The sequence below is a fragment of the Alosa sapidissima genome, chromosome 24, assembly GCF_018492685.1.
Source record: "Alosa sapidissima isolate fAloSap1 chromosome 24, fAloSap1.pri, whole genome shotgun sequence".
Taxonomy (NCBI): Eukaryota; Metazoa; Chordata; class Actinopteri; order Clupeiformes; family Clupeidae; genus Alosa; species Alosa sapidissima.
Window position 1 is genome coordinate 9,350,677 of NC_055980.1, and position 27,922 is coordinate 9,378,598.

General features: G+C 47.4%; 1 protein-coding gene across 7 annotated transcripts; it reads right to left on the bottom strand.

Moving 5' to 3' along the window:
* Positions 1 to 739: 739 nt before the first annotated feature.
* Positions 740 to 27,900, bottom strand: LOC121699745 (Snf2-related CREBBP activator protein). 7 transcript variants are annotated; one of them, XM_042082120.1, is made up of 36 exons: positions 27,660 to 27,898; positions 25,780 to 25,853; positions 22,823 to 25,617; positions 21,411 to 21,452; positions 20,221 to 20,463; positions 19,830 to 20,015; positions 19,054 to 19,194; positions 18,654 to 18,849; positions 18,168 to 18,337; positions 17,325 to 17,412; positions 17,067 to 17,156; positions 16,596 to 16,772; positions 16,195 to 16,433; positions 15,655 to 15,832; positions 15,317 to 15,453; positions 14,979 to 15,148; positions 14,303 to 14,495; positions 13,912 to 14,048; positions 13,563 to 13,749; positions 13,242 to 13,411; positions 12,871 to 13,034; positions 12,402 to 12,629; positions 12,016 to 12,180; positions 11,295 to 11,459; positions 10,753 to 11,103; positions 9,992 to 10,158; positions 9,571 to 9,881; positions 8,989 to 9,191; positions 8,602 to 8,771; positions 7,867 to 8,063; positions 7,565 to 7,679; positions 7,278 to 7,394; positions 7,005 to 7,193; positions 6,807 to 6,890; positions 6,317 to 6,711; positions 740 to 6,283 (listed from the first exon to the last, which is right to left on the bottom strand). In XM_042082120.1, exons 3-36 carry the CDS (start codon positions 25,031 to 25,033, stop codon positions 2,341 to 2,343), a joined length of 11,919 nt encoding a protein of 3,972 aa, XP_041938054.1. In that variant the 5' UTR covers positions 25,034 to 25,617; positions 25,780 to 25,853; positions 27,660 to 27,898; the 3' UTR covers positions 740 to 2,340. The 7 variants fall into 7 exon arrangements, with proteins under 7 accessions (XP_041938054.1, XP_041938050.1, XP_041938052.1 ...); XM_042082123.1 differs by having other exon boundaries at positions 4,590 to 4,924; positions 5,055 to 6,711; positions 27,660 to 27,900; XM_042082116.1 differs by having other exon boundaries at positions 740 to 6,711.
* Between the last annotated feature and the right edge of the window lie 22 nt (positions 27,901 to 27,922).

Genomic DNA, 27,922 nt, shown 5'->3' on the forward strand with positions numbered 1-27,922 from the left:
GTGGATTCTAATTAGCGCAACTGTTTAGCCAGAGAGATGAGCTGAAGTTAAAACGCCTGTTATTGTAAGTGAAAAAATACAATGTATATTGTGCTAATCTACTCCATAAAGCTGCTTTCTCACAATGCTTGTAGTTTTCCAACCTATTCAAAAACAAACCTCAAATTTTGGTTGACAGGATTTTTACATTTCTGGCATCCATGGAAGATGTAGGCCTACATCAAGGGTGTGAAGGCATGTTGGAATCGGCTGGAGTACTCCTTTAAGAGGGAGGGGTTTAGCTAAATTGTTAAATTATTGCATCATCAATATGTCCTTTTAGGGCCACCCCTCCAAAAAAACAGAACACTGAAAATGATGCCGTTTTAATGGTCTAACTACACAATTCAGTTCCACACAATTTACAGTCTTAACATGTAACATTAGCATAACGTTCTTGAATTTCCCCTTGGGGATCAATTAAGTATTTATCTATGTTTTCAATAGTTTTCATTGAATCACATGCATTTAGCTAATAATGCTAACTTATCGGCTGCCTTCCATTTAAACAAAATAAAACTGAACTAAATTGAGAATATGAAATAAGCACCCATGAATATATATAAATATGCATAAAAACCACCATGTAGTTTGATAAGCTTGCATTCCATCTGGACTTCTCAAATCAAAAACCCCAAGATCATTAGGTTGTGAATGCACAGCTTCTACTGTAAATTTCAAAAGACAAGAACACTTGAAATAAATTACTTTTGGTCTTTTTATTCAATGTATTTTCTTTTATCTTTCAAGTAAAACAATGTGGAATTACAAGGGAACAAAAAGGAATGTAACAAATGAAAGAGACAAATAAAAATAAGACCAACACCATATTCAACCCATTTCCCAAAATACAAACATCTTGAGCCTTAAATTGACCTTCTGTGATTTAAAAAGCCTTTATCATCCTTTCTAAAGGTTCAACATGTCCTGAAACATGTTGTTTCGAAGCATATTTTCAAGAAAGGAAAATCAAAAAAAAAAAAAAAAAAAAAAAGCAATGAAGGTGACTGCAGCAACAGTGCATCAAATTGGTTTGTTTCAATTTGGCAGCAGGGGTTCTTCTCTGGTAACCTAACTTACTGTTTTTTTTTGTAGAACACAGTAATCTATATTCACAACCCTAATTGTAATTTCTTTTACAAGGCAATCAAGGATCCCCACCCACCCTCAAAAACAGGCACTCTCTTTTTAGATCACACTGATTCAAGATTAATTGAGAATAAAATTTAATGACAATGACCATTATGACTGTTACTTTGGATAATAAGTGAAGAGAAAACATATTGAGGTTTGTCTCCCATTTTTCGGCATCAACAGCGAGCAAATTAAGTACTATCTTCAAGATTCATCACAAGCTCAAGAGATAGGACACATTTAGCGCTGACAAAAACTGCACTGTGTGAGGTACCAGGTCGGAAGTAATTGATTTGAAATTGATGAATTAAAAAAAAAACAACAACAAAAAAAAAAAACGCCTGGGACATTTTCTCAGATGTGCAACATGAAAAAAAATGTGCAGGCTGGATTTAAAATAAATGGATAGAAAAAAATAATTACACAAGACGGGGAGGTCCAAGCAAAGACAAACTCCAGCATAGTGCAGCAAAGATAACATTTACAGACCTGCTCTCTTTCATACCCTGGAGAAATCCACAGAATATCCTTAAACTGATGAACTGACAGACTGAAACAACTGCCATAACATTTTTTTTTAACCCAACTGTCATAAAAGCTTTTCTCCCTCCACTGAAAAATCTTCTGGATACAGAATAGACAACATTTTCAGTTACCCTTAAAGCACAAGTAAACTGTATAAAGGGTACAATCTACAACTTCTCTTTTACACAGACCTCTCTTAGTATTCCAGTCTTTATATGATTACAGTACATAGTGTGAACTAACAATAACTCTCAGCTATTGTCCAAATCCGCAGATGTCCAAATGTCTCTGGGATTTTGAGTTTTCTTCTGTACAGACATGCCATCTTAGCTGCAATGTCACATTTTCTGTAAAAAGGAAGTCCCCTTTCCACCTTAGTCCTGTGTCTCTGAGCCATCTCCACACTTAAGCCTAGCGGGAGAAGAGGAGAGGGCCTGAGAGTGAGGGAGCTCAGTCTTCGTTACACTGTACAGTAGACATTCCACTGCCCTTTATCTGATTACAGAATGGCGACTCTTCACCCCCCTCTTTAATCTTAATACCCGTTAAAATATTTCAGTCTTTCACCCTCTGTGGCTTCGCTCTGGTCGTCGTCCCTTATTCCCCTTAACTGCTGTATTGATATCTCCTCCACCCACCCAATCACGTCTTGGTATGTCGGTGTTGGGTGGCGGAGGAGCGGGTGTTGCAGGCTGGGGAACGGGCATGAGCGGCTGCCAGAGCAGCCACGCTGCGCAGCACCCTGTCTGGGGTCCCCTCCGCGGAACCCCCGCTCAGCTCAGACCGGTCATGTTTCTGCGAGCGGGTCTCCCTGTGACTCTTCCTTCCCCGCCTCTCACCTGACTTGCTATGGCTCTGTTTCCCTCTCTCAGTGTCGCTGCCGGAAGAGGTGGCTCTAGATCGTGGGCGGTGGGGCCCTGTGCTCTGGGAGCTGAGGCTTGGGGTGCACTGGCTGCTGTTGCTGCTGCTGCGGCTCCTGCTGCTTCCGGCCTCCCGGTCGCTGCTTATGCTGCTGCACGCGCTGTGCCCCCTTGAGGAGCGGGACTCCCTGTTCTCGTCCTCTCCATCTTCCTTCCTCTCCTCATTCTTTTTCTTGTCTCTCTTTGCCCTCTTGTTCTTGGCGTCAAGTGGGGGCAACAGGCTACCAGGCCGCTGCCTGGTGGACCGTGAAATAGACCTACTCAACTCTGGAGTGGTGAGCGGAGTGTTTGTGGGCGTCTGTCTACCACTTCCTCCTCTACTACCAGATGAATTGGTCTGGGGGGACCCCTGTGTGCCCTTTCCTTTTGACTTAGTGCTTTTCTCAGATGATGACGGGGACTCTTGCTTGTCACCAACTTTCACTTTGTTACTGGGACGGGGTATATCACCTGCCCGGCCTCTCATGGCCAAAAGCTTGGCAGCAGCATTGAGGGCTGAGCAACGCTTGCCCAAAACCTCAGGTTGGGGAGGTGGTGTTGAGGGCACAGGCGTGGTGGTGCTAGACTTCTTTGTTGACGAAGGGCCTGAGGATTTGCAGGTGACTTTTGTGGAGGTTTCACTACCAGAATCACCCGCTGTGGCATTTGCAGCTACCTGCTCCTTTTTGGACCTTCGGCCACGTCTGCTGTCACTACTCCTCCCATCACTCTCACTCTGGTTTTCTTTCTCTTGCTTTTTTCGTTCAGCACGTGTGAGGCGCTTTTCTTTACGTGAGGAGTCATCAGAGTCCGAAGAGGAGGAAGGAGAGTTTGATCGTCGCCTTTGGATCTTGGGTTTCTTTTCATCATTACCATCCTCTGAGCCTCCGGTTTTAGCTTCACCTCTTTTCCTCTTTGTAGACCTGTTGTCTGCCATCTTCTTTGATGAACGAGTACCAGCTGATGATACAGAAGAAGGTGAAGAGGAACGAACAGAGTCCTGACTGCTCTGTCGACTAACGGCTCTTTTCTTGGAGGATTTCCCCCCATCTTTGCCGTCTGTTTTACCCTCTTCCCTACTTTGGTTACTAGTTCCCTCGCTCGAGACAAATGTGTCTGTCTTAACCTCAGGATCTACAGACACAGACTCTTGGTCTTCTGGTAAACTCTCCACTCGCCTTCGCTTTGACTGGGGCCCAAGAGATGGCTCTTCTATTTCTTTCTCACCATCCTTATTTGTGTCAGTCTTTGCTGCTTCCTTCCTGTCTGACGTCTTTTCATGTGAAAGTAGTTCAGCTGTTTCTTTCTCCTGCACCTCCAGGGCACCTTGAGGGATTGGCAGAGCAGGAGCAGGCTCCTGAGAAGGCTCTGATGCTGGAGGAGGTTCAGGTTCGGCAGGTGTGTGAGTTGGAGCACACATGGGATCAGTCTGTTGTTCAGCAGGTGATGGTGTGACCTGAACAGAAGATCTGGGCTCAAGGGTCGTGTCAATTTGTGAGTCCTTAGACTCAGGGATTGGTTTTGTCTCTGAGTCATTTGATGTGGATTGAGGGACTTGGGATAGTGCGGTTACAGTTTTCTGAGTATTGCCCTGGGAGGGTTGTGAAACCTCATGAGTCGAGGGTATCGGAGTCTCCCTCACTTTGGATTGTGAAGGAGATGTAGGTGATGAATGGTTCTGAGTGTCACTTGGCTTGGGTTCCACTGGCAGAGCAGGTATAGCAGATGTGGTCTTGGAGTCAGAGGTGGCTGTTGGTTGTGCAGAGGGGAATGAAGTTACGCATGGAGTCTTGCTCTCTGTAGATGGTGTGTTGGTCTGAGATTCACTAGATTTGGACTGTGCAAGCATAGCTGTTGGCGTTTCATTGGTCAGTGAGTTACTTGTAGGTGTGGGTGATGTGACAAGGGTGATGTTGGTCTCAGTGACTGGTTTAGGTAGCGAAGTTTTGTCAGCAGCTTTGGCAGGTAATGAGGGTAGTGGTGTGTGAACAGGAGCACTCTCTGAAAGGGCCTCTTGGAGACTGGATAAGGAGGATCTTGGTGAGTTAAGACCAGATTGCATGCTTTTAGGACTACAAGGAGGTGGAGCGTTTGACAGAAGTGTAGGGTTTGAAGGAGGCGGAGGGCTTAAGGGAAGTGGAGGATTTGAAGAAGGAAGATTTGAGGGAAGTGAGGATTTTGAATGAGGTGGTGGATTTGAGGGAGGTGTGGGTTTTGAAGGAGGTGGAAGATTTGAAGGAGGTGGAGGATTTGAGGAAAGTGTGGATTTTGAAGGAGGTGGAGGATTTGAGGGAGATGTGGATTTTGAAGGAGGTGGAGGATTTGAGGAAAGTGTGGATTTTGAAGGAGGTGGAAGGTTTGAGGGAGGTGTGGATTCTGAAGCAGGTGGAGGATTTGAGGAAAGTGTGGGTTTTGAAAGAGGTGGAGGATTTGAGGGAGATGTGGATTTTGAAGGATTTGAGGAAAGTGTGGATTTTGTAGAAGGTGGAGGATTTGAGGGAGTTGGAGGGTTAGAAGATTGAGCAGCACGAATAGCATCTAGCTTGATTGTGGAGTCCTTGCGGGGGCGACCCCTCTTCCGTTTTGGCGAGACAGGAGCATCTTTCTCCACAATTACAGGTTTTGCTGGTGGAGGAACGGTGTGTTCAACTGGACGCTTGGGAGGCCGTCCTGGCTTGCGCTTCACTGGTACTGGGTTATCAGTGTTTACAGTCGCTGGAGCAAGAGTGCCGTCCTTAGTAGGACTCGCGTCCTGTCTCTTTGGCGGATTTGGTGATAGGCTCTGCCTTCGGTCGGAGGGCCATCTCCCTCTTCCTCCTCCATGTTGCTCCCCTAACTGAGCAGCCATTCGGGATTCTGTTTCCAGACGCCGTCGGACAGGCAAGTTCCTGAGAACGGGCATATCTGGAGAAGGATGGGTAGGAGAGTAGGGATGATACCCTTTCCCAGGACTTCCGAGTGACGCAGGTGATACTTGTTCCTTCTCTTGTGGCTGAGGAAGGGAACTAGAGACTGCAGGTGACTTGGGAGTGTCTTTATCTCGAGAAGCGTGGCTTGATTTATCTGGCGAGGACGGGCCAGTGTCTCGCTCCGACTCTGTATGTTCCGCTTCCTCTGAGGACCCTTCAGTGTGACCCGCTCCACCACTTCCTCGCCTCCTCCTCCGCCTTGGTTGTTTCTCTTTCTCCTCAACAACTGTAACTAGGCGACCGGGAAGTTTACGTAGGACCTTGGCAGATGGAGAATCTTCTGGAAGGCCTTTGAGGACCTCACCATCAGCTGACTGGCGCTTACGAGGCGAGCGGGACGCCATGCTGGGTGAGAGGGTGAGGGAGTGTTGGCTCTGCTGATCCAGGTCTCTGCCCTCCAAGTCGGACTGATGCTCCGGAGAACAAATGGATCCTGAGGACACAGACACTCCCCTCTCCCTTGCACTGGGCACTGGTGCATGGTCTACCTGTAACCCAGACACACCTGACAGCACATCTCCTCTCACCTCCTCAACACGCTCTTGGCCAGCAGGAGCAGCGTGTTCAGCATGGGATCTCCCTGCTGCAGGGGAGCCGGCAGTGGAAGGCACGGAGCTCGGTGGGGACAAACTCTGGCGGAGGGGAGAAGGCGTGGCTCTGGATTTACCGGGCACGTCTTTCAATGGGGAAGCTGGGCTTGTGGAGTCTGTGTGCCGGGATGACACACTTGACGGAGCTTGATTCTTAGAGGTCTCTGTTCGGGCAGGAGTGGTGGGTGCCACAGCTTCTTTGGTAGGCGGTCTACCTCGCTGGCCTCCACGTCGGTCAGGCACTTGTCTGGGTGGGGTGGGAGCAGACATAGAGGCATTTGCTCTCTCAAGCTCAGCTGATGTGCTCGCTGGGGATAGGGTAGAGTCATCGTCAGTTTTTGCAGGAGTCCCTCTCAGCCTCCCACTAGCTCTAGTGGAGGGAGCGCCCTTCTCCTTGTGCTTCCGTGTGCGACGGGCAGGTGTGGCCAGGAACATGTCATCAGGGGTATGTGGCATTGGTGAGTAGTCGTCTTCATCATTGTCAGACGACTGATGCAATTTCAGGCCCTCTTCTTTGGCTTGATCAAGCCCCTTTCTGGCAGCCTCTACTTGCTCCTGCAAACACCACGAGGTACATTAATAAAAGGAACGAAATACATAAAAGTGTCAATGATGTGGTTATTCTGCTGGTTGATTAAACAGATATTCACCTCTGCCTGCTTAAGCTCCTCCTTGCAAATGTCCTCCAGAGAGGCCTCCAAGAAATTCATGGCATACCGCTCAATAGGAGTGAGCTAAAAGACGATGGAAAAACCAAGTATGAGTGGCTAATTATCAACATTTACAAAAATACATTCTAACATTACACATAGTTGTACATAATTACCACTGCTCTACTGGGACATTACCTGTTCTACCAGAGCAGCAATTTCTTGCTCGGCTTTGGAGAGTTCCTCTTCTTCCTGGTCACGACTCACTCCCTCCGCTCCATCATCTAACGGGATGCTCTCATTGAACTCTGCCAATTCAGCCACCTGTTCTGCTTTGGCCTGAGAGGCAGCCACTATGTCCTCCTCGTCTTCAGCTCTACACAAAGCCTGAGAAAATACATGAAAATTAGTGATGCATTGCTTTTGCAGTTTTTTTTTTTTTAACTGACCCGTCAGGTTTTCAAGTCTTACCTGCTCCAGAATAGTGGTTTGCTGTTTATTAATGTCGTCCTCCTCTGTTGGAGGTGGAACTACTTCTGCCTCCTTCTTTTCCCCCTCGGTCACATCAAACAACTCCTTGATGGTTTGCTGTAAGGACAGGAAATGTTATTTTTCATGGCACTAAACTACCATTGTCAGTAATAATAATAATAATAATTTAAAAAAATACTTTAAAAGGCAGTTACGACCTTCTCGCACACAGTTATTTTAAATAAACTTTTGTTACTTTTACTTAAAAGTCATGCTTCAAGACTAACCTGTTTGAAGAATGCAGTGGTGAAATTTCCTCCCTCTATGGCCATATCACCCAACATCCTTTTCTGATTCGCTTTCTTCAAGATGTTCTCTTCAACTGTACGTTCACTGATAAGCCTGCAGAAAATGTTAAATAGATTAGGAACACTTGTCACAAAAAACATAAGAAATATCTACATCAATATTTATATTCTCTCTATATCAAAAACATCAGAATTCAGAAGTATGACATTTAGGACAAACACTCTAAGATAAACCCACAATGTTAAAAAGGAGTGTTACAGTTCCTGATGTGGTTGTGTACCTGTAGATATGCACATCTCTGGTTTGCCCAATTCGGTGGCAGCGATCCTGGGCTTGAGCATCCATAGTGGGATTCCAGTCACTGTCGTAAAACACGACAGTGTCCGCCCCCGTCAGGTTGACACCCACGCCACCACTGCGGGTTGACAAAATGAAGCAGAAGATGCGCCGGTCTGCATTGAAGCGCTCCATCAGAGACTGAGAAAAAGAGAGATTGCAAATGTTTAGTTTAATTAGTTAAATTTAACTAAATTTAGTTAAATTAGTTATCCAGGCTGTGTACATGCAGCTGAGCCCATAAATCGCAACACGATTTGTTATAAGTATAAGTATACTCTTTTGATCCCGTAAGGGAAATTTGGTCTCTGCATTTATCCCAATCCATGAATTAGTGAAACACACTCAGCACACAGTGAACACACAGTGAGGTGAAGCACACACTAATCCCGGCGCAGTGAGCTGCCTGCAACAACAGCGGCGCCCGGGGAGCAGTGAGGGGTTAGGTGCCTTGCTCAAGGGCACTTCAGCCGTGCCTACTGGCCGGGGTTCGAACCGGCAACCCTCCGGTTACAAGTCCGAAGCGCTAACCAGTAGGCCGTGGCTGCCTTCAATGTATGTCATTACCAGGCAAAAATGTGCCATGGGTTAGAATTTTGGGCTCGGTAAGTTCAACTGGAAGGTAAAACAAGCATTTTTTAGCCACAGGCAGGGCAAGTGTGTCAGGTATTTATCTTACCTGTCGCTGTTCTACGCGTGTGCTGCCGTCCAGCCTCAGGTAAATGTGCCCATGATAATTGAGGAACTGCTCCAGCACGTCCAGCATGCGGGTCATCTGGGTGAAGATGAGAACCCTGTGGCCTCCGGTCTTTAGCTTCCTTAGCAAGAGGTGAAGAGTCTGCAGCTTTCCTGCACAGTTGGAGGCACAATAATTATATATCCTCATACATATTTTTTTAATATATACAAATATTATATTATATTTAAGTCTTCTGCTACTTCAGATAGCATCCAAGTTCTTTCAGGGATGAAATGCTAATAAAGAAATAAGGAAACCTATGAAACATAAATCTAATGTAATACAAAAGGAAAACGTGAACAAGCCACTGCAATGACGCCGACTCACCACAGTCGTACTGAATGAGTCTGAGGTCTGGGAAGTGAGTCCTCATGTTGCACTGGATGCGATGGAGAGGACGAAGCAGAGGGGTCACCTGGGTGGTCAGCATAGAGCGGAACAGCGCCTGCTGGTGTACGAGCGAGGGAGGAGGGTGGCAGCTGTGCATGGTTATGGGCTGAGCCTCCACAGGTGGGATCGCAAAAGTGAACCTGAAAATCAGGAAACGAGGGGGAAAACGAGGCAGAAGTTTAGTTTAGACCTCAACATGACCTTTGAGCTTTGGTTTCTTATATTGTTGCATTATTTGCCCACACAGTTTTTCAGAGTGATGAATACCTCCACATCTTTACATCTGGGAGAGAGGCCTCTCTAGGATGAACTTTTTATACCCAATCATGGTGCCAGTTAACCTAATTAGCTTTAACATATTCCTCCTTGCGTTTCCCCTGTCCAACCTTTTCTGAGATGTGTCGGTGACATCAAAATCAAAATGCGCATTCTTAATAAAATAATACAATTGGTATACATGTACACCACCCGCCTGCCCACCCACCACACACACGTATTTCATGACATAAACTTGTATACCTATCAATGACTTCCGACAGTCCTGCGAGCCTCTCCTCCGTGTTCTGAACAGCGGTCCTCAGGGTCTCACTTTGGACCCACAGGTCCTGAGTCCGCTGCAACCGGGCAAGCAGACAGAAGGTGTGGCCAGAGCGGCTCCACTGTCCGAGCGCAGGTGATGCAGGTTTAGGGGCCGGGCCTGTGAGGAAGGTGAGGAAGTCGAGCACCTCCTGGCCATACACAGGCTTGGCGTTGCAGTGAAACTCGTTGACGCGAATTATCTGGGCAAGGCGGGCGTCACGCTGAGCTTTCAGACGGTCCTCCAGCCATGACTGTTCCGAAGGTGAAGATGGATGACAATCAATTCAGGTACAATATTAAACTGTTGACTAACTAACAAAGGGGAAAAAGCATGTCAAGAATTTGTAGATATTGTAAATACCATGTGGAAAGGTGAGCGTGGGGGTGGTGGAGGCTGAGCGCGAGGCCGCTGGAAAGAGAAGCTTCCAGGCTGACTGCTGGGTTTGGACACTGGTGGGTCTGCGTGAACCGCGACTACATCACTGTTCTCCTCACGCGGCGCTGGTACTGGTGTGGCATTTACTCGCACTAACACAGAACAGAGGTATGCAGGTAAACTATAAGAATCATAACCTCCATGCGAGACACTAACAAAATTGTATGCAATACGAATACACGAATTGGATTAATGTACATTTGGCGTGCACAATATGAGGGAAAATCTGTGATGTGCAATGGCACTGCACATTATTGATAGGACAATATGTACATATTTTACTAACCCCATAAAAACAATTAAGATATGTATTATAAGACAGAGCAAAGACATGTCCCATTTCTTGTTTAAAGGGCCGTTCACACCAAGAATGATAACTATACTGATAACGGCAACAAAGTATCGTCCTAGCTAATGTGAATGACTACATCCACACATAAACTATTATGATAACAACATGAAGAGCAATATCGTTGGGGTTCACTTTCATAGCGATTTTGAGAATGATAATAAGCTGACAGCCAATCAGCATCGATCAAATTTTAGCCATAACATTCATCAATATGAGGAGAGACTTTCCTTATCGTTGGTCAGTGTGGATGCTTTTATCGTTATAGAAATAGTTATCTTTATAGTTATCGTTCCTGGTGTGAACGGCCCTTAACTGGTGAACAATCACTACCCACCTGGTTCTACCGGTACCGGTGCTGCTGCTGCTGCTGGTGGTGGTACTGCAGGAGGTGGTCCCTGCAGGACCCTCAGTATTGGGCGAGGCGGCTGGGCTCCACTTAAGGCTGAGGTAGGGGTGCGAGGCGGAGCAGCGTAATGGGTCGGCTGGGCCACAGGAGGGCGCTGAGGAGGCGGCGCCCTTGCTAGCGGAGCAGTGGTTGTGTGCGGGTGCAGGGAGAGTGTGACCGGAGGGGCGACCCGGGGGGAAGGAGGCACAGCGAGGGCAGGGACCGGCCCCGTCTCTTTACCTCCGGCCTGTCTGACAACGATCTTAACAATCCCAGACCCAGTCACCATGGAGGAGGGAACTGTACAAAAATAACCATTACAGAAAAGAAAAAAAAAAAGAAAAAATTAACAAAAAAAAAAAACAGAAATAATGACCAGAAGGGAAGAAAAACACAGACAAACAGCTTAGCTTTGCTCATTGTTCTACACGCCGTTCTCTTATTTAAATATTTATAAGTCACACACAGGCATGCCACAGTTGCAGCAGTACCTTGCGCAGCGTTGAGGGGCATGGCCAGCCCAGAGGAGACTGGGGCTGGGCTTGGGCTGGCAGCACTGCTGCCTGCCTGACTGACTGTATGGATGAGCGCCACCTGTGCTGGCTGACTGATCAGGTGGTGCTGCCCCCCACTGGACACCAGATGCATTACGTTGCCTGCAGAGCACACAACAGTCACACGGCCGTGACCACACAAGCATGCTCAGCACTCGTACATGACAACTGAGGATGGGGGGGGTGATTTTTTTTATTTATTATTTATGCCATTATATGATTCGTGTTTGTATGAAAATCAGGTTTTAAATTTTAAAAAAAAGTGTCATAATGATCAGTCACCTACTTAGCCCAGCCACTCAATTTTAGGATGACCCAAGGACAACTAAAACCCCTCAATCTCAATTTCATCGTAAAAATTCAAAATTAATGATTTGGATGAACTATATTTGTGCACTTCTGTGGAGTTTCCTATTCAAGTAAGAATCTTACATTAAATATAATGCAACTGAAGGTGAGTCAATTTCAGCAAAGCAGGTGTATTGATAAAGTGTCTACATACTTAGAGCGTAATCTTGTACCTATAAAAGACTTATTAACAATCAATATGAATCATCTCTGAGAAATCACCACTGTATCAGAATGGCAACATGCAAAAGGCATCAAGGCTTATCCCCACGGCATGCAATGCTGCGACTGGAAACTTATGAGGGCTCACCTTGGAGGGCCCGAGGCTGTTGCACTGGCACCTGGTGCAGCTGGGTCCCTGATAGGGTGAGCTTGTTGCCCTGCAGCTGAAAGGTGACTGGCTTACTGCCCTGGCCAGTGGGTACGGGTCGCCCAGCCAGAGAGGCCAACTGAGCAATGCTCACTACCTCCCCGGCTGTGTGTGCGTGCGCATGTGAGGGAAAGGAGAGAGACATGAGACATGCGACTAAGACTTTCACAGTGCCAAAGCTGCTTCAAACCAAGTGCCATATTTAAAGCAGTGGAAATGACCGGTCATCTATGCCTAATATTTTCAAAATAGTTCACATCCCGTCAAAACGTGAAGTGCAGCAGTTGAGGAAAAAAAAAAAAAAAAAAATCACTGAGAGTGCTCACATGGAAGCCGCGCCTGCATGTCAGGGCTGAGAAGCACCCGCTGGGTGACAACACTGCTGGGCGCCGAGACGACTGGTGGGGCCAGCGGGGTCGGAGGTCGTACAGTCAAGATGGGGTGCGGGGCACTGGGTCTGAGGGCAGCTGCTGGCGTGTGGGTCATAGTCACAGGAACCGCAGCGCTGGCCACTGCAGTGGCATAAGTGGCTGCAGTGGGCATCATCGAACACACTGTGGCACAGAAGAGGGGCATTTTTATAATGAAGATTGTGTGCACCCATGTATGAACAGAAGTCATTTATGAAAAAGATAACTATCAGAGTGCAATGCAGACAGTGCTGGATTACGAGCGCTGAGCAAAGTCACACTACTCTGTGCCGCTTCCTAATAACACTTAATATCAGTTTGTGGATTGTTCAGGCGGACAGCAATGCAGTGCAGGTGCATGATGATCATTCTGTAAGCGTCTTGCCTTGTGCAGGTGGCTGCACTGGGATGGGGGCTGGGGCAGGATGCACCTCCGTGATGAGGGCGGGCCGTGGGGGCTGGACGACAGGAGCTACTGGACACGTAGGCCTGGGGTTGTTCAACGGCACAGATGCACGGCCGTCTGTTTTGGGCATGGGCTGGAACATTCTGGAAAGAAAAGCCACATAGATTAAACATGTAACCCAAACTGGCAATGGCTTACATACGCACCAAAAACACTGTTCTACAATCCAAACAAGCATAACAGGAGCAACGGTCATGTAAGTATTTCTTAATCCCCGTTTACAAGCACAATCCAAATGTTAGTTTAGTCCAGCGTAGTGCTACGCTTGGTAAGTTGCGGTCCCTACTGACCTGTTGACCTTCATTCGCACAGGTTTGGGTCTCGGAGGCGGCTCAGGGGAGTCCATGATCTCCTGCACCAGTGGAGTAGTGACCTTCCTACGAGGCAGGAAGACGTCGGCCTGGTAACGGGACACGCGACCCTCCAGCCCCACCAGGTCAAACATGGACAGGTCGCACCGCTAGAGACGGAATGATGAGAAAGGGGTTTAAGGACTCAAAGAACTCAAACAGTGGGACTAAAACAATGAATACACTTTTTAAAAAGATCAAAATCACAAAGACACATTTTTTTTTTTAACGCTTAAGACACCCTGACGGACAGGCCCATACCTCAAAGGGTGACGTTTCAAGCGCTCGCTGTACGACGGAGGAGGTGGTAAAGATGATGGGCTCGGTGATGAAGGGTGAGTGGATGGGCCGCGGGTCAAACAGGTTAGGGTGGTTGCACACCTTCCTCAGCTGCATCAGAATGTTGATCACAGACATGAAGTGACCACTCGCCAGAGTCTCCCTTGTTCTGAACACCAGAGAGAGAAAAACGAAGAGAGGAATAGCAAGGAATGAAGGAGACCAGTGCAAATAGATTAAAGCAGGGCACCTAACCCTAACAAAACCTGCAGAGGGGGCCAGGTTTAGTGTTAACTTGGAAGCCCCTGACATGTGGTTGGAGTGCACTCACGAGGCCTGGGCCATGAAGTCATCGTAGAGGAAGCGCTGTCTCTTGGAGAGACGGCAGCGCACCACGTGCTCGTATTTCTTGGGCATCTGCTTCTCCACGTCCACCTTGACACGGCGCAGAAGGAAGGGCCTGAGGACCTACAGGGGCAGAGACAAGACGTCAGCAATCAGTGGATAAAATCAATAGATGTTAAATCACTATAGGAGCGTCTATTTTTTTAGATGCAATTGTGAATATCTATCTCTAACCCATTTTGTAGAGAGTACTCTGGAAAAATGTTGTAACATCTCATGTTGGACAGTCACACCAGAGAGGGTTGAAGCAGAGTTAGTAATCAAGGTTCTTTGGTCACGCTCATGTTGTGTTGTGTCCAAGGTCACTGCTAGCTCACCTTGTGGAGCCTCTTGACGAGGCCCTCGTTGTACTCCTGGCTGCCCTCGATCATGCCGGTCAGCGGGTTGGAGAACCACTCCTTGAACTCGCGGTGAGACTGGAAGACGTGCGGCATGAGGAAGTGCATGAGCGACCACAGCTCCATCAGGCTGTTCTGCAGGGGCGTTCCCGTCAGGAGCAGGCGTCTGTGGCTGCAGGGGGGGATAAGTAAATAAAAAAAATTATAAACAGGAAAGGGGGGGGGGGGGGGGGGGGTTGGGGGGAGCTGTGGCGTGAGCAGCACCCATTCCACATTGGGGTCTAAGTGCCCTCGGTGAACCAGGTTCCAGTCCCATTTCCTGAACCCACCCCCATGTCCCTCCCACTTATTTCCAGTCACACACAGGCATGCCACAGTTGCAGCAGAACCTTGCGCAACGTTGAGGGGCATGGCCAGCTTAGCCCAGAGGAGACTAGGGCTCTCTTCACTGTCCTATCTAATACAGGCTAAAAGCCCAAAAATATAACTTAAAGCAATATATTTAGAAAAATATAGATTTATATAAAAAATAAAAAGATTTATTAGGCATTTTGCTGTGTATACTTTTTTAAGTCCCATCCACTTGGCACGGCAAATTAAAGAAAATGCACAGTCAAAGTATAGGAAACTCTAATCAGTATCAATCAGGCATTACCTATTGAAGTTGAGAAGACTCTGCCAGCGCTGAGACTTGAAGTTTTTGATGTTTTGGGCCTCGTCCAAGATCAGGTACCGCCAGGACTTGCGCCTGAATGCCTGGTGGTCCTGCAGCACCAGCTTATAAGAAGTGATACACACATGGAAAGCATTTGGCTTGGTCCAACCCTGTGAGGACAAAAGGGCAAATCAGCATTGATTCATGATCAAGGCATCAAGCTACATAGCTGTAGGAATGAACATTCATGGATTTCCTGGTGTGTCCATTTCTGTCTGCTGGTCTATTTGTTGTTAGACACTAGAAGAGCCATCCATAGCTCCCGTCATGGCATGTACCTGTCTCTTGAGTTTGCGCTCTTTCTGGCTACCGTAGTAGGTGAGGATCTTGAACCCGGGACACCAGCGTTTGAGCTCCATCTCCCAGTTCAGCATTACACTGGTGGGCACAATGATTAAATGCGGTCCCCAGTTTCCTGTAAAAGATACAACAGTTATTTTTTTTAAATGCATAGATCACATCTTTCTTTCCTAAGGTCCCTGAAAATAATCATAGCACTGAGCTGCAAAAAAAAGCACCTTCATATGCAGCTCAAGGGTGGAATTAATATCATGTAAATATCATAATTGACTGGATTCCCTCTCCATGGGCACAGGGATTTCAACTGCATCTGTACCTTTCTCACAGGCCAGGTGAGCCAGCAGAGCGATAGTCTGGATGGTTTTGCCGAGGCCCATCTCGTCGGCCAGGATGCCATTGAGCTTCTTCTCGTACATGGTAACCAGCCAGTCCAGCCCGATGTGCTGGTACTCACGCAGAGTGCCGTGCAGCAAGAAGGGGATGGGAGTCTTCACCTGCAGAGAATGTGCTGATCAGTGACACTACTCGTCTTTCAAGTGCCATGAAGAAATCACAGACTATGCGCCTTATTCATGCAGCAGCCATTGTGTAAACCAAAGGGAGGCTACAGGGTACACTGACTGTCATTAAGGCATTTTCACCACCTACTGGCGAATGCATAGAACACAACAATCCTATGGTTTGTGTACCTTGTAGCCTCGTTTTGGTTTAAAATGGCCGCTGCCTGAATAAGGTGAATTCAAGAAATTCTGCACAAGTCAATGTCTACTACCACTCTTGTGTTCACGTGTTCACAAGTGCAAGAGCTACCACTGCCATTATGGTGGTGCTGATGGTATAACCTCAGAGTGTTTACCTTAGTGGTGGCCAGTGTGTATCCTTTTGGCTGGAGGCTCTCTGCTGTGGCAGCGATGTGGCTGATTTCTTTCTTGGGCCGAGGCGAGGTGGGGAGCGGAGGGCTCTGCTCACCCTCCTTCAGCAGGGCCTCCATGCCCTCCTCGGGATCGTCGTCGTCCTCCTCTTCATCGTCCTCAGCTTCCTCCTCCTCCTCATCCTCTATGACATCATCATCACTGTTTACTGCCTCTGAGGAGTCTGAAGGTATTGGGGGAGGGGGGGTAGACACATACAAAAAAAAATATTACATGAGAACAAACTTGTCACGTTGGGATTAAATGAACAAATTGAGGACTCATTCTCTGAATTGCAGGGTGAAAAATAAACTAAAAGTAACCCATCTGAGGTGCCCTCAAGTACCTGAAGAGCTGTTGGTCTCGTCATCACTGTCTTCGCCCTCGCTCTCTTCCTCCTCCTCTTCCTCCGTGCTCTCCTCCTCCTCAGAGGTGGCAGGTGACGCAGATCCTGAGGGTTCTTCAAAGTCAGAGGTGTACGCCCCCTTATACTTCTCCAGAAGCTCCGCTACACTCATTTCACCTGGGGGAGTGGGCATATCAGTGGTCACTAACGGTTACTCGCAGTACGGTCACCATTCAGCTTTTTTACATTGACCTTTCAGCTTTTTATAGACCCAAAAAATAAAACCTCTGTATGGTCAGGTGATGGCAATGTTTATTACCAATACATAGGATGTCTTGAATAATTATTCGCATTTCCAACACAGTCTATTCTGAATGCAGCACACAGCTTGAAGTTACTTGTTACAACTCTTGCCTACAAACCAAATTATGACTACTGAACTAAACAAAAATGTGACCGCTGAAAAGTTACCCTCTTTGGCTAAGTCATCCAACTCTTCCTCATGGTTGGCGTCACCTTCATGTTCCTCCTGTGCTTCTATCGTCTCCTCTTCATCCTCAGCTGAAAGAAACATGAAGGTTTGTTTACACAAATCAAGTTTCCACGAAAGAAAAACATGAGAAAATGCACTGTGGCAACTGTTGGCTATAGGGAAAATACATCAAAGAATTTCTTTACTCAAATAATGAGTTCATAAAACTGGTAAAAAGTTTCTACAGAATCTCTCACCATCTTCCTCATTGGCAGTGAACTCCTCGTCTTCCTCCACAACAGCAGATGAGGAGCTGTTGGAGCATTCTTCGTCAGAAGCAGAGGGCTGTGGGGGAACATAGTGAACACTTCAGCATCATTTCAATCAAACACTCAACTGTAGAGCCCAAAGCAGTAGCTAAAAGTAAGATAGGATTGTCTCATTATGTTGATTCACACAGACATTTAGGCTTACTGATATTGCTAAAAAAAAAAATTAAAAAAAGAAAGACATTGGGGAAGGTTGTCCTAGAGTATTTCTCAGATAGGAGATTGTCTGGAAACCACAGGACTTGGGATAAAAACTCAAAGAATTTTTACTTTGACTCAACAGACCCAAAAATAGCTTGAAATAAAAAAATAAAATAAAAATCCTAATGTGCGGATATCGTTGCAGGAATGCCCCTGTTCTAAACCAAGAACTACTTTATATGGCACAGCGGGTTTGAGCTGAATGCCAGGATTTCAAGGAATGAGAGTGGTGCCTTAACAACATAAGCTAAGACAATCTATCTACAATCCATCAATGAAAATCTGGCCAATGTCAAAATAGGAAGAACTGAAGCATTCCTCACTGTCTTAGTCCCACCTGGCAGCATAACATCAACAATTCCTGGACATAATGTGCCTTACACAATATTGCCTTCCAACTGCCAAAAATCACATCATCCAAGACACTTACTATAGCCTAGACGATTCACATAGACACAGTTCCCCTCTCAACAGCAACTGTACGTTATTAACAGACATGTTCAAACCACTCAGCCTACACGGACAGCAGGAATCTGAAACTGTAACTAAATCTGGTTCAGCGTGGCGTACCGGAGGGTAGGAGATGGTGTTGAGCAGCTGGTCCAGAGGCAGTTCGCCCTCCTCCCTCAACAGCTCAATCTCTCTCCTTTGCGCCTCGGCGTCGTTCCCCTCCTGCTGCTCCTCCACCTCGATGGTCTCCTCGTCATCCTCTTCCTCGCATGGAGGCTCAAAATCGTGGTCTGCCGAAGGGGAAGAAGAGAGAAGGGACTTTTAACCACCAGTTAAAAAGACAGTCATAAGTAATGTCAATGCCTTGTGTAATGTTCGCGCTAATGTCATCATGCAAGAGACTCTTAACTCTTGTCAAAAAGACTTTTCAAAAGATGGAGTTGGGGCCTATTAGAGCTCATCAAATATTAAGTGCCATGTGTCATGATTATCCCTTTCTTACTCTCATCCCAATTTAGTGCCTCAATTAACAATCTTCTTCAAAGTGCACAAGACGCCATCTTCCTCAAAGTTCAAAGACGCTAAGAGAGCACCCAAGGCACCCACCGTCCTCATCAACGGCGCGCTTTGGAGGAGAGGCGGGGGTCTCTGTATTGGTGGCAGGCGCCGCCGTCGCCGCCGCCAGCGATTGGCTGAGGAGGTCTGAGTAGCGCTCCGTCTGACCCACAATGAAGTCCAGCTGCAGGTCTAGAGCCTTTTTCCTCTTCTCCTCCAGTCTAGACTGCTGCTTGTACTGGACCACCTGACCAAAGATGAGGAGTTAAGAAAGTGAGAATACTGCTGGTTAGAGATGGAGGTTCCAGGTAACAGATTGACTGATTCAACAGAGACACTCAATTAAGGGAGATTTCCCAAATAAACCACCTTATACTAGTAAACAAATTGCAGTCACTGTGGTCCAAATAAAAAAGTTGATGCAGGTAGTAGTTTTCTAGAGTGATGTTACCTTTTCCACGTTGGTCCAGAAGGCTCGCACCTCCTTGGCGATGGAGGCTGCGACCCTGCGGAGTTTAGCCTGCTCCTCGCGCTTGGCCCGCTCCTCCTTCTGCCGCAGCTCCTCGTGGTAGCGCATGACCATCCGCACGACCTGCATGCACAACACCACATCAGAATGGGCAGCCGCATAATGTATACACACAATTGTGCAGCCACAGTTGGCTGAGAAAATGGAAATGTTAAAACTTCCATAAAACATCTGTCACACAGATTCAAAACTGTGCAGCACCAAGAGCATAGGCTTCTGACAGCTAAAAGATATCTGGCTAAACAAAGCTTTGCCATCACATCAAGACTACAGATTTTAAAATGTACCAATTCCACAGTGGTTTAAGTGAATGAATTCATAATGACGTGAAACGTCAGATAAAACAGAAAACAGCTACATCTCATCTTTTTGGTTATTCTAAGACTTCTAAGTTCCAAGGGTTTCAAAAGGAAGGCCGCAGGGGAACAGTAATGAATACTTTAACCAACCAAGATTTTCCAAGATTTATTTTTCTCAGACAGAGTGACACCATTGCAGTGGGTTGAATTTCCAATGACTATGTTGCATGCCAGCCCATCAATTACAAACACATCAGTCATGTCACCGTGTCTGACGGATCGCTTTTGCCAGCAACGCTGCTCCACCAGAATAACCTTCAGGCCCTGCAATCCCCTGGGCTTTCACAGGTTCTTCACTATTCATTAGAACACAATTAGAAGCTAGTTCTGCTGGCTTACTTTTCGGGCGACGCCTCTCTTCCATCTCCTCTCCTGGGCGAAGTCGGCAGAGAGCCACTGCATCTCCTCGCACAGGTAGTCCCAGTGCACCTTGGGCCGGATGGGCTCCGTCAGGCGGTTTAGGCGCTTCAGGGACCAGAAGCCTTCTCGCTTCAGTGCCAGCGAGCGATGCTCAATTTCTGCTTCCTACAGGAGAGACAAGGATGACCTTCATGGAAATGTGCTATAGCCCTCTATTCAAGTTCAGGTATTCTTTTATGGGTACCTAAGCAGCCAGGCCACACAACCAGGATTGCTGCTTAGTGCTAACATAGCAATGTGGAGAGCAAAGTTTAAAAAAAAAAAGAAAACAAGAGAGACATACTAGAACACGCTGAAAAACAATACTTACATGCTTGGCAAGCTCTGCCATGTCTGCATGCTTGTGCAGGCGCTGTGTAGGCGTCTGGTCGGACTGGCTGGAATCCCCCTTGGAGTGGGGTGACAGGAACTTGCCATGGGACCCTCGGAGAGGCGAGGCCCGGTCCATCTGGATGGGAGTCCAGTCCCCCGATGTGGAGGGGCCAGGGGACGGGGAGGGGGAGGAGGAGGGCGTGGAGCCGGCCGTCACCCTCCCAGAGATCCATTGCCGCACCTGGAGACCACATGGCCGTGATAAAAAAAAAAAAAAAAAAAGAGTTACGGAGCGAAGGAGTTAACAGGACACACACACACACACACACAAAAAAAAAAAAAAACGATAACTCTGCAGGGTTCACCACCACCCACGGACCCAACACCTGTGCAAGTGTGAAGCGTCAAACCAACCACTATTTTTTCCACCAGAAGTCAACGTAGTCTTTCCCACCTGGGGGTATAAATATTCAAAAGTCACCAGTATTGAGGCTCGGAATATATGGGTAGCTGTCAAATGCAGCCCAAAATGTTATGCTATACCCTTCAATGATTACTTTTGGAGTTAATATAAGCAACAGAGTCACAATACAAACACACACTAACCTCTGAGGCCAAATATTCACCAGACATATTGTGTGCCACTGCCGATTGTGAAAGGGCTATAGTATATATAGCCACTAAACCACTGCTACACTTAAACTCATACCTTTGTGCAAGTTGTGAACAGAATGAAAACAGGTGAAACAGTAGATGTGTGAAGGACATGTGAAAGATGTCTGTCTGGTCATAAGGTAAAAAAGAAACTTAGCTTATAAGGGGTTGCTTACGCAGTAGGGGTGTCACGATTTCAGATTTTAAGTTGAAATCGATCGAAATTACATCTCAATCTCGAACTCAAAGGTAGAATCGAAGATGTTGCCACACCCCCCATGTCACGTCCAGCATGTATGCCAACACGCAAAAACGGTTTCAAAACTAAAAAGCGGCTTCAAAATAACCGCCCCCGAAAATGAATAGGAAAAGGGCAAAAAAAGCAAACATAAGGAATGCATTAATAGAAATATTTTAAAAAGACCGAAAATTTAATCGTGACTTTAAAAATCGAATATTAAATCGAATCGAGGATTTGTAGAATTGTGACACCCCTATTAGGCAGTGAAAAGTACAAGCTCTCACACATCTTACCTTCGACAAAACTGACTGCCTGTCTGTCCTGCACTGTCCATGCTGCAAAACACACAAGACTTAAGATTGTGTCTGCTAGTCCACTTGAGTTCACAGAGATGCTCTCATGTAGAGAAAAGTGCATCCTGTGAAACATGCTACAACTGCAAGGAAGAGAACTGACACACGCTCAAATAGTTATACGATTTCTTCATGTGATATGTCTACCTGCTGTTGGTGCAACTATAAAGGCAAACCTGCCAGATAAAATTCTCCCCCATTCTTTTCATTTTTATTAGGAAAATACATAAATTAACTGCAAGCACCTATGGGTGTTTACAGTCTGTTCTGTTACCTAGTTCATGCCTCTGGCTATATCATGAATTCCTTGAGACACAAAATCCTCTGAGATTTGCCTTCAGTATGAGTATCTGCATTCAGTTCTCAAAACACGCTCCATTTATAAACGGTGTGCAATAATCCTGCTCTTGTGTTTTATACTCCAAATTGGTTCCCTTGGGAAAAAAATTTAAACATTATCACTAGCCATATTTAGAATATAGTAATTGGGTCTGGATTGGCTCACCGTCATCGACAGATAGCCTACATCAATTAAAAGACAAACATCTGCTCCATTAGCATCCCTTCTTTTGTCTTCAGTGGAATAGAGGAAGCTGCTCAAACAACCTAGGCTACTGTCCATCATCAGATAGAAATACCAAGAGAAATAATGGAATATGAAGCTATTCTCCAGCCTCTCATCCTCCTTCACCAAATCATAATCTGCCCAAACCAGGCACAGACATAGAATTATACAAACTGCAGAGTTGTTAGCAAGACTCTCAAACAGAGGGCCTATGTTGTTTTTTAGTAAATAATTCAGGTGTCAACCATTATGTGACACCATCAACGCTTACATGACCTTGGCTGAATCTCAATGTCTTCCCTTACGCACTCACACACTTTGATGCACGTTCCCGGCAACTTTGTGAGGGCTTAGGGCTGTCCCACTGCGAAATTGTGAAGTGCTTGAGGGGTCACTCGCACCCTATACGTGCCCTTTCCGTAAGTCGGCATCTATGAACATTTAACTCAAGGGAAGTAGGCTACCTACAATTCATTGCGTTGTGACGTGAAACACAGGGTTACCCAAAGGGAGGCTGGAAGCTTGAAATAACATCAGTAAACAACCGCCATAAAGCAGAAATGGAAACGTGTTTGCAACACATTTTTTTGGGTTGTCAATTTAATGATAGGTCACAGGTTCGTCTCATTCCTGTTATTAGCGTTTTGAACTCTTACACCCTGGCAAACTTGATCACTTACGACGGATGTTAGTTAAGTGTGTGAAGATTCAGGGCTTAGACCTTAGGGGGGGACATTGAGATTCAGCCCTCCTTGGCAGTCTGTTCGAGGTTAAATATGGAACACACCTTTCTTTGGGTGGGCGTAACTATGCTGTCAGCATGGCTCTCCATGGAAAGGTCAACCTCGCCATCACTGCTCTCTCCAGCGATGGTGTCGGGCCCATCGCCTTGGCCCATCTCGTTCGGCTCCCCAACGGGCCTTTTCGATCCGGCAGCTGTCTCCCTCTTGGCCCCTATGGAACCACACACCTCACTCCAAACACCCATCAGCGGCTGGCGCTCAGACCTACGTGGAGGGCTATCGGGGGCCGTGTGTGGTCTATCCACTGTTTCGGAGGGCATGTCGGTACTGGTTAAGGCCTCCTCCTCCTCCTCAGACAGGAAAGTGAGTTTGCGGGGAATTGGAGCAGGCGGAGAAATGCCCATGAGGCTTGGATCCAGCCCGGCGGCGGCGGCAGCAGTAGCTGGCGTGCTCGGGGAAAGGCACTCTGCGGAGGCTCCGGCAGCAGACATGGAGGCACAGCTGGGGCTGCCGGCCAGAGCCTGAGCCACCGACACCGGGCTTGGCTTCTTGGACACCACCGCTATTATATCGGGCGGGTGCTTCAGGAGTGGCGTATCCCCGCGCTTTAGGATGAGAAGCTTGGGGTCGATAGCACTGGGCCGGGCTACTTCCGTTTTGTTGTCCGTCAGGAGCTCGTCCACCCCCTGCACAGCGGAATCGACGAGAGCCGCTGTAGGGGTTAGCGCAGATGTGGTGGATTCGACATAAGAAGCAGCAGTAGGCTCAGGATCAACTTTAAGCCCAGCCACTCCATTGTGTGGGCTAGGGGCATCAGTTCCCAAGTCCTCCGTCAAAAACTCGACTGAGGAGCCCAGAGTGGATTCACAGACTTGTGGTACCTCCAAGCTGTCAGGCAGATGGAGCTGCCCATGGCTCAGGATGGCATCCGAGGGATAGGTGACGACCGTGCACTCGGAGACCTCGATCGTTTGAGCCTCCAGACAGTGCGCCCCATCGCCGACATCCATCAGCTGGGCTTCGGTACACTCCACGACCTGCCCGTCGCCCAGAGGCTCAGTAACGTGCAACCACGTCCCCTCCTCCACCTCGTGCTCCAGGATTTCCACAGGCAGGGAGGAGAGGTCTGACACCAGGTCTGTCTGGAGGAAACAGACCTGCCCCAAGTCCCTCAGCACGTGAGTGTGAATTTCAGTAGTTTGTGTCTCGATGATGCCCTCCGCATTGGTGCACACCTCCATCTCGGAGAACGTGTCGGCCGCTGGGACGGGGCTCGGCATTTGATGAGTTAAGAGTTCGTGGTCAATCTGAGACGTGGACAGCAACTGGCGGCCAAGTCCTTCCAAAGTCTCCGAGTGTGTGATTGAAATGCTATTAGTCTGTTGGGGGTTGGGGGACAGCACTCCACTGACAGACTCACCGTCATTTAAAACAACATCCGTGGAGCTTGTAACTACAGCCTGTATCCCATCGGTCACTGTGAGGATAGTTTCAGTGCAAGTCTCGTCCCCCAACACCTTTGACTCACCTGCAGAGAGGCTACTCAGAATCTCATTCCCAGAGGCATCCAGACACACACCTCCATGTATGGGAACATTCTGAAGAACCTGTTCTACATTTACACCCATGCTTATGGTAGTCTCTCCTGTGGTCAGATGAGGGGTTTCACTCGCGTCCAGAATCTCTGAGCTCAACTCATGTTGGTTGAGCTCCGGCAAGGCAGCATGTGCCATCGTGGGCTCAGTCATTGTCTGAAGTTCATCCGGCTCCTGCGGCCTTTCAGAGGCTTTGAGAGGGAGGTTGGTGAGCGGCGTGATGGTTTTCTGTACAGTGGCGCTGTAAGCAAGGTCTTTAAGGGCCTCCTCTTTGGCCTGACCACTGTTAACCTGCCCCTGGGACAGGGCACTGGGGCTTCTGGGCAGGTAGCCGTCCATTTCATCGTCGTCGTTGGCAGCATAGCAGGCACTTTTTCCGTTGCCTGGCAGCACGTGCTGTGTGGAATCTCCTGGAGTCCGGAGAGTGGCTGGGTGGTCTCCGACCGAGCACTGCCCACTCTGTTCTCCTGCTGGACCCAGCTGCACTGCTCCTGCATCCTCGGTCGTGTGTAGGAGCTCTGTGAGCTCAGTCTGTGTGATTTCACTGCCATCAGAGACAGCTGAAAGAGCCTGTGGCCTTGTTGTCTCAAGGCCATCAGGCTGAGATACGTGGCTGGCCTGGTCTGCCTGGGTGAGTCTAGCCACTTGAGCTGGCTCCATTTCATCAGGCTCCTCCTGGCCGCAGGTACTAGCTTGATTTGACCCAGGCAGGACGGGACAGACTGGCAAGCTTTGTTTGTATTCCGATTTGGTAGTCTCTGCGAGTGGGCGTCCCTGCGCGTCAGCACTGACTGTAGCGCCAGTTCTGTCCGTCCCTCCCTGGCTTGATCTGTTCGTTTCGCACCCGTAATTCCACTCCTGCACGGTGGCAGAGCTGGTGGTCTGTGTGGGAGTCTGTCTCTCAACTGAGTCCGTGTGGTTCGTCGTGGCCTGAAGAGAGGCTGCAGCCAGTCCTGTTGGGACACGGTCGAGGGCAGATGCTTGGGCGGAGAGCTCGGGCTTAGTGTTGGCGCTCGGTTGAACCTCGGCGATTGTGTCTCTGTCCTGTTGGGACGGGGCAGTGCTAACCAACGGTGGGAGGGGAGCAGCGGCGACCGGCTGCAGGGCATGCTGTGATGGCCCGGCCACATTCTGCGCAGCCGCGGGGACGCCACCCAGCTCAGCCACAGCCGGAGGGGTGCGCTGCTGCACCACCTCCTCCCCGACGCTTCCTCCCTCTGGACCTCCCCTGCTGCACACTGCACCTGTGCAACACATACAGAGTGAAGGAGGAGATGAGAAGAGGCTTAAGAGTTGCATTAAGTGTACTAAGAAGAGAAACGATGATTCATTGAAATCTATGATACATTTGCCAATGCCAAAACATTACTTAAACATGTGTGCACTGCTCACATGTAACAGCTCACCTGTCTGTGGTGTAGGACCAGTCTCTTCTGAACTTTCCACTTCCAGGATGCTGAGATCAAATACACCTTAACATCTGTTGGGGTAAACAAAGACATGCTCATCATAACTGGTTGGGATAAGTAGTCTAGACATATTGACTAACCACCACACCAGCAAGCACCACCACTGTGCAAACTGGCAAACCCTATATAAAAAGGCTATATATTCCAAGACCGGCCCTCAAGTGCTGTTGATTACAATACTCATTATGCATTTACTTCCTTCTATAAACGCACGTGCTCAACCACAAAGAATAAAGATAATAGTCTAAAACAGTTCGGGCACTGCTGTGCACCAAGAGAATAAACTTCACAGTTAGCAAAGGCTTTAAGACCATTTAGCAAGCCTGAAGTTCAAGTTAACCATTGTGCTAGCAACTTTTGAGTACCCACTTTTGCATGTAGCTTCAAACTTATGGTCATTAGATTTCGTAAAACGAACAACTTCACAATTTCCTATCGGTGAAAACGTGCAAATACTTCTCGCCAAAAAAAGAGCACTGCACTAGGTATAGCAGTAAATCGGAGACAAACCTGAGCAATAGAACAGTTAAATTATGCCCCAGAATGACAGGTAAGATAGCACACTGGCCAGTGGCTCACAGCGTGCTTTGGACTTGAGGCCCTTCGACGGTTCCTGGTTCATTCAGCAAGCGTCTTTCAGTTTCTGGCGTTAAACAATACACTGCGGTAATATCATCAATTAATGTAATATTCATTTTCGCCGCACCTTTGTCTGCTCTGCGATGTAATATACGGACATGCCAAAACTGCCCTTGACAGCAACATGTAAAGAATGTCCATGGCTACTAAATATTCGTTTAACTTCACTGCTGAACTGTTGATTTAACGTTGGTTAGCTTAATGCGGCTAGCTACCAAAAAGCCTGTTTGGTTGAGACCGTTTCAGTCTCGACTAGCCAGCCAGCCAGAATCTTGGTTGCTCGTGCACGCGCCCCCTCCCTCATAAGTTATGTAATGCGCAACACAGCAAGTCTGTTATCATTCGATTATTATCTCTTTTGAAACAGAATAATGATACCAATGCATGGGCAAATAAACCCCGCTTCCCTGGTTTCCACTCGGGAGTGTGCCATGCCCGTGACGTCATTACGCGGGGTCAAACATGACACATAACAATAGTTGCCAGATCATGCATTTTAGTTCTTTTATACTGTGATGGTACACACTTCAGAACATAAGTGGACATAATGCTCACACATATTTTTGCAGATATTTTGCAAAAGAGTTTGCAATTGTTAAAGGGTGCTCTCTAAGGGGGATCGGGTAACGTTAGCACTTCAATCTTGTCCTCAGTAACAGCTAACGTTAGCTAACTTACCTACCGTTAGCCAAATTGTCCAAGACATTTGATTAGCTAGCCAAAAGCGTAGCTAACAGGCTATTTAAGTTCATTGTGTCTGTGTTATTTCAACTTTCAAAGAACCCATGTCGGTTTGTGAAATTCTCACCCTATGTTACTACAGTTGCAACTTCGGGTTTGAACCCCAGAGAAGCTGTTTAATCAACTTCATTCACAAGGTTAGTAACTTAGCAAGCTAACTTAGGCTTTACATACATTTCAGTTGTGGTACAATTTCGCGAACTTATATACATCTTTCTTCAGTCTCCTTAGCAAGCACTTCTGTAACATTACTGGTGTATCGTCAGACGCACATGAAATAACTTAAAATGTTGCCAAGTTATTTTTTCCCCCAATAAATGGCGTGAGCGCTTAAAAGAACCTACTTATCCCGCCATGACCAACCCCCCTTGTGACCCCCCCACCACTTCCTCCTTCGCCCCCCCTCCTCGCCTCCGCCATCTTAAATTCCCACCTACCTGAAATTTCGAGGCAGTTTTCTTTTACTAAATTCTTATTGAAGGAGTCGCCATCCGTTTCAAATCGACCTCAATCCGTGATGTGGCAATTCCAAACTGTCTCCCGGTACCCAACGAGGTACTGGCAGATTCGTGGGATCACGCTAAAATCCGGGCCGACAGAGAGTGGGTTCGGGTCGCCGAATCTAGCGGTTGCGGGGAGGAGACTTTAGACGCAGCGAAATGGAGGAACGAGCCACTGCTGACAAAGTGCAGTGGAGCAA